General features: G+C 34.9%; 1 protein-coding gene across 1 annotated transcript; it reads left to right on the plus strand.

Moving 5' to 3' along the window:
- The first annotated feature begins 2,492 nt into the window (after nt 1-2,492).
- On the plus strand, nt 2,493-5,866 carry LOC141705685 (uncharacterized). The gene is made up of 3 exons (XM_074508574.1): nt 2,493-4,954; nt 5,038-5,128; nt 5,228-5,866. Exons 1-3 carry the CDS (start codon nt 2,493-2,495, stop codon nt 5,864-5,866), a joined length of 3,192 nt encoding a protein of 1,063 aa, XP_074364675.1.
- Nucleotides 5,867-6,432: the final 566 nt, after the last annotated feature.

Genomic DNA, 6,432 nt, shown 5'->3' on the forward strand with positions numbered 1-6,432 from the left:
TTTTTACCTCAAAATGACAATTAGGGCGACCACCTTATTATTTGTAGATGGATAATGCATACTAAATCAAGTTTCTTTATATACTGATTTTTTGTCAAATTCATAAAAAAAATAAAGTGTGTTAAATATATGATAATTATTTTTGGTTTTTTAGTAATTAAAACAATCCACATAATTAATTAATTTTTTGAATATCTTTATTTCTAACATGAAATTTTTTGACTTTAAACGATGGAAATTTCATGACACAAAGAGTTTGAGAAAATAATTCACATTAAAGAGAATGGTTAAATTTCATCAGGTAGTTAAAAAATAAAACCCCTTCCATACCTATTAGATTATATTTAAATCCCAAGTTCATCCCTAATGGGGCAAACAATAATTTATTTACATCATTTAATTCCATAAGAATAAGTTTCCTTAGTAGAGGTTTCTTTTGGGAGTGCTGGTTAAAACTGTTGTGCTGTGAAAGAAAGTGCTGGTGAATAAAGTGATGTAAAAATTAGATGATTGTTTGGTAATTTTTTTAATTTATGCATATTTTGATATATAATATATAAAAATAATATATTGAGAAGGTAAGATGGTGAAAGTGAAACAGGCTTTTTCCAAAAGTATGGGTGACATGCTTTTTAACCAAAAGCACTTTTCCATACATGGGCTTTTAGAAGTTACCAAACACCTTTGTCATAACTTTTGAGCAAAAAAGTGTTGTACCTGTGCAACAGTAATACCAAAAGAAGCCTAAAAACCATATTAGGGTAACTATATTGCTTACTAAATGTAGGGAACAACAACAATAGAGTAAGCAATATTCATTACTATTACTATCTGACTAATCACATTATTATTTAAAAATTTTATTTGTGGCAGTATAATTATTCTCCTCTAGATGGATTTTCACCAAGAATTGTGTCTACAATATTGAAATAACTACATTAGACAAGATTTTTTAAAGGTTTTACACATGTGAGTATTTTGGGCTATAAACAAAAATTTTTAATTTTGATAAAATATTACAGTTATGTAATGTTTGACATAAAATTAATTCTGTCAATAGACATCGGTCTTAGACATCGGTCCTTAGACATCGGTTGCTCAGACGACCGATGTTAAAGTTCATTTAGACATCGGTTATTTTAAAACCGATGTTACTTATTGTTTTAGACATCGGTCCAGAAATAACGATGTCTAACTTATTTTTCAAAATGAAAAAACGTTAGTTAGACATCGGTTTTCTATATAACCGATGTCTTTGTTTTATAGACATCGGTTGTATTTTACAACCGTTGTCGATGGTTAACTTAAAAAAAATAAAAAAAACACGGAAACTTTCCCCCTTATTCCCCAAATATTCCCCCCTTAACCAAAAAAAAACCAGTTTCTCCCCCTAATTATTTTTCCTGTCTCTCTCTCTCTCTCTGCTCTCTCTCTTACTCTCTCTCTCTGCTCTCTCTCTCTGAGCTCACTCTCTCTAGTTCTCTTTCCCTCTCTCTTCCATCTCTCTGCTTCTCTCCCTCTCTCTCTTCCATCTTCTTCTCCACACACCACCATATCAGTTAAATAAGTACATAGGTTTTAATTAAACCCCAAATTAAAGAACACCATCAGTTAATCAAAATCCATCTACGAGAAACCCGAATTTCTGAACAGGTATGTTTGTTCATTTAGGTTTGTATGTTCGATTAGGTTACATTTGTTCAATTAGGGTTTGTTCATAAATTTTAATGGGTTTTTTCCTTTTTGAACAGGTTTTGAAATTCATTGGAGCCAAATAAGGTTGTTACTCTAATTTTATAATTTTTTCTTGAGTTGTTATATGCATTATATATATTTACATAAATCTGCATTTTTTTAACATAAATTAGGTTTGTGTTCTTGTGTATATATATTTAGGTTTGCCTAAATATATCAATTAGGTTTGATATTTGCATGTATTTTTCTTTTCTGGTTGATATCTTCCGATTTTTGTCCGTTTAAAGTTTTAAGTAATAGTATGTTTTTAAATTCGATTTTGTCCATTTGCAGATTATCTCATCAAGTCTCGGAATTTGACAGTGACTGCACATTTTACTTCAAGAAGGAGGTTAGAAATTCTTATTCGTTTGCTTTTTTCCTTTTTTTTGTATACATTATGTAGGAAGGGATTCACCAGTAACCGATCTGTCATTATTTATGTATACATTATTTGATTTGGATTGTTGTTTATGTATCAGATTTAGTGTATCGTTCTCTTTTAATAGATGAGATGCCATGAATGTACTAGTTGTCATTTGTGTAAAATCTTTCAATTTTTTAAGGGCATGTTTGTTATTAATTCGCGCTTGAATATGTGCACTTGTGTTGATTATGCTAGTTAAACAATGTTGACTTTCTTGGTTTTGTTTATATGCACTTGAATATGTGCACTTGTATTGATTAATTCGCGCTTTGATGTTGAAATGACCATCTGGTGGTTAGGTTGCTAGATTGCTGGTCATACATTTTCATTTATGGATAAGTCGTGGATATCGAAAGATAGGGATTCTTTAGAATTTGAAATTGGCGTCGAAGAATTCTTAATTTTCGCTGAAGAAAATTGTAAAGATCCTAAAAGAATTCCTTATCCATGTGGTCGATGTGTGAATTTTAAAAAACTCTCAACCAAAATCATAAGGGGACATATCTACGATCATGGTTTTAGTTTGGGGTATGTTAATTGGATTTGGCATGAAGAAAAATCTACTAGGAGTACTTGGTCTTCTATAGGTAGTACACGTCCTGCTTCAGACCAACCTATAGAGCACTTTGTTGCATCAGAAACTGTTGAAGTTTGTGAAGCGGCTTTTAATTCGGGTAATTACGATAAGGATTCATATGATTTTCAGAGGTTTGTTGTTGATGCGGAACAACCGTTGTTTGAGGGCAGCGAGTGCACAAAGTTAGAGTCAATGTTAAAATTGCACAACTGGAAAGCTAGGTTTGGTATTAGCGACACTGCCTTTACTGAGCTGCTCTCTTCAGTTGGCTCGATCCTTCCCAAAGATAATGTGTTGCCTCCTAACGCATATGAAGCGAAGAAAACTTTATCCGATTTAGGTCTAGTGTATATAAAAATTCATTCGTGTCCCAATGATTGTATACTGTATAGGGGCATACATTCTGATGCTTCTCAGTGTCCTCATTGCAAGCTGTCACGTTGGAAAGTACGGAAGAATGGCCAACTTAGGGTCAATGTTCCAGCCAAGGTCATGTGGTATTTTCCTATAATTCCAAGATTTAAACGGTTATTTAAATCTCCCTCTACTGCTGAACTCATGACTTGGCATGCAAATCAGCGAATAAATGATGACAAGATGCGACATCCGGCCGACTCTCCTTCTTGGAGGAATATCGATTACCGGTGGCCTGCCTTTGGTAGTGAATCTAGGAATATTAGGTTGGCTTTATCAGCGGATGGTATCAACCCGCATACTAATGGGTTAGTCAATCGATATACATGCTGGCCAGTAGTGTTGGTAACGTACAATCTTCCTCCGTGGTTATGCATGAAAAGGAAGTTCATGATGTTGTCAGTTTTAGTTCCTGGTCCACATGAGCCGGGAAATAACATTGACGTTTATTTACAACCGTTGATTGATGATCTGAAAAAACTTTGGGAAGAAGGTGAACCAAACGTTTATGACGCCTATAGTAAATCATATTTCACTCTAAAAGCAATTTTATTGTGGACTATAAATGATTTTCCAGCATATGGAAACTTGTCAGGCTGCGTGAATAAGGGTTATAAGAGTTGTCCAATTTGTGGTGACGATACTGTGGCTAAATATTTAAGTCACAGTAGGAAGATGTGCTTCCAAGGTCATCGCCGTTATTTTCCTAGGCAGCACCCTTATAGGAGGCAGAAGGCGGCCTTTAACGGACAACAAGAGTTGGGGAACGCATGTCAACCCCTTTCCGGAGAAGAAGTGTTAGCGCGTCAGGAACGAATTGATTTTTGTTTTGAAAAAGAGGTGAAGAAGTCGAAGAAGATGGAATGTCCATGGAAGAAAAAATATGTTTTCTTTGAGTTAGAATATTGGAAATATCATCATGTTCGCCACTGTCTCGATGTTATGCACATCGAGAAAAATGTGTGTGATAATCTGCTTGGGACGTTATTAAATATGCGAAAGTCAAAAGATAGTGAGGCGGCACATCGTGATATGATTGATATGGGTGTTAGACATGATTTAGCTCCTCAAGTAGGAGAAAAGAAGACCTATCAGCCTCCTTCCCCTTTTACTTTGTCGAAGGTTGAAAAAAAGAAAGTGTTGAACTCATTCTTGTCTATGAAACTTCCTTCTGGACATGGATCAAACATAAAAAATTGTGTATCCATGTCTGATTTGAAGATATACGGGCTTAAGTCCCATGACTGCCATATCCTTCTCCAACAACTCCTCCCTGTTGCCATTCGATCCGTTCTCCCAAAAAATGTTAGGGTCACAATCATACGACTGTGCTTCTTTTTTAATGCTTTATGCAGCAAAGTTGTCGATGTCTCGAAACTCGATAAATTGCAGTCAGATGTAATAATAACCTTATGCGATCTAGAAAAAATATTCCCTTCATCATTTTTTGATGTAATGTTACATCTTATTGTCCACTTGGTCCTAGAAGTGCGTTTATGTGGACCGGTATTTTATAGATGGATGTATGCCTTCGAACGATTCAATAAAGTGCTAAAGAGCTACGTACGAAACCGATATTATCCTGAAGGTTGTATGGCAGAAAGCTACCTTAAAGAAGAATCAGTAGAATTCTGCACAGAATTTATGAGCCAGACTTGTACAACTGCCGGCATTCCAGTTGAGCAAGGCAAGCAATCTGGTCCATTATTTGCCGCGATAATAAAGGTCGTGGAAGAAAAAGAGCGAGATGAGGCTCATCTGCATGTCCTTCAAAACAATGATGAAGTGTATTCCTATATCGTGTACGTTTATTTTATTAACTTGTCCTATTTGTTTGAAGATGTAATTTTTGTGGGTTATTTCTAATATTTATGCATATTCTCAGAATGCACAAGGAGTATTTGGATGAAATTTACCGAGGGAAAAAAAAGTGTTCATTGGCTCTTGGGAGAGCACAATCGGCTATTTGCCGATTGGTTTGAAAAAAAAGTAGGTTTTATGTATTGTCTACTTAAATAGTTGTTAGTTGTAGTTTGCAACTGATGGATATTTTTATTATATAATATTATGTATAGGTAAGTAGTGAAATGAAGGGAAATCCCGATGCTGTTTCAGAGACGATACGATGGCTCGCTGGAAAACCATCATTTTCTGTTTTAACTTATCAAGGTTTTTCAGTCAATGGAGTCCGATACTTTACGAAAGACCGAGATGATGCGCGAGTTGTTCAAAACAGTGGAGTTTCTGTGGTTGCTAAGGCAGTCCAGGTGTCCAGTGCGAAAGATTTAAACCCCATTGAGAGTGATATGACCTTTTATGGCATAATCTTGGAAGTATGGGAGTTGGATTACCATGAGTTCAAAGCTCCACTCTTCTTGTGTAAATGGGCAGAGAATGATAAAGGCTTAAAGATCGACGATCTTGGCTTCACACTTGTGGATTTCAATCGACAAGGCCATAAGAAGGATAAATATGTCTCTGTTGACCAAGTCAACCAGGTGTTTTACATTAAAGATCTGGTTGATCCTACTTGGCCGATCGTGTTAACTTCCACAACTAGAGACTATCAAGAGTTGTATAACGACGATGATTTGGGTGACACGAACATGGAACATACTCCCTTCTGCTCTAACATCCCTGCTTCTGATGTGACCAATGAAGACGTTGCGCATAGTATTAGGCCTAATGTTGAGGGAATTTGGGTTAAAAAATGATCCTGTTAATTTAGCTCTCTGTACTTTTTGCTTGTTATAATTTAATCAGCATATTTAATTTTCCTTTGTAATTTTTTTGAGTAAATGAATTATAGTGACTAATGCATTTTTCTTTTGTAATTTTTCTTTTATAATTTTTTTGTATTTTGTTTTTGTATTTGTTTTGAAATTTTCCAGTTGTAATTTTGAATGCATTTTTATTCATGCATATGTAATTTTGAATGTATTTTAATTCATGTAGAGTTTCATTTATTCAGTGACTAATTATTTCTTGTTTTATTATTCAGAGTGAAGGACAAAAATGGCAAAGAAAAAGAGAACCAACAAAAGCAAATCTAAAAAAGTTAAAGAGGTCGAAGAACATTGTGATCAGGAGGTTGAAGAGCACTGTGATCAGGATGGACAAGCACCAAGTGAACCTCAAACTGAAAAGCAACAGTCTAAACAAGAAACAACAACTAATTCTAATTCTGCGAAAAGAAGGTTGGGAGCTGCACGAGGTGTTTCCTCTCTTAAAAAAGTATTGGTAAGGAAGGCTCAGGGCAAGAGATTTAAAATCAGATACA

The sequence above is a fragment of the Apium graveolens genome, unplaced genomic scaffold (genome assembly GCF_009905375.1).
Source record: "Apium graveolens cultivar Ventura unplaced genomic scaffold, ASM990537v1 ctg9214, whole genome shotgun sequence".
In the NCBI taxonomy this organism is placed as follows: Eukaryota; Viridiplantae; Streptophyta; class Magnoliopsida; order Apiales; family Apiaceae; genus Apium; species Apium graveolens.

What these genes read in the sequence shown, in the direction of transcription:
- LOC141705685 (XM_074508574.1), top strand. Translation starts at nt 2,493, where the DNA reads ATGGATAAGTCGTGGATATCGAAAGATAGGGATTCTTTAGAATTTGAA. An exon ending in GAAGTGTATTCCTATATCGT is followed by an intron (nt 4,955 to 5,037) that starts GTACGTTTATTT and finishes GCATATTCTCAG; the next exon opens with AATGCACAAGGAGTATTTGG. An exon ending in AATCGGCTATTTGCCGATTG is followed by an intron (nt 5,129 to 5,227) that starts GTTTGAAAAAAA and finishes TATTATGTATAG; the next exon opens with GTAAGTAGTGAAATGAAGGG.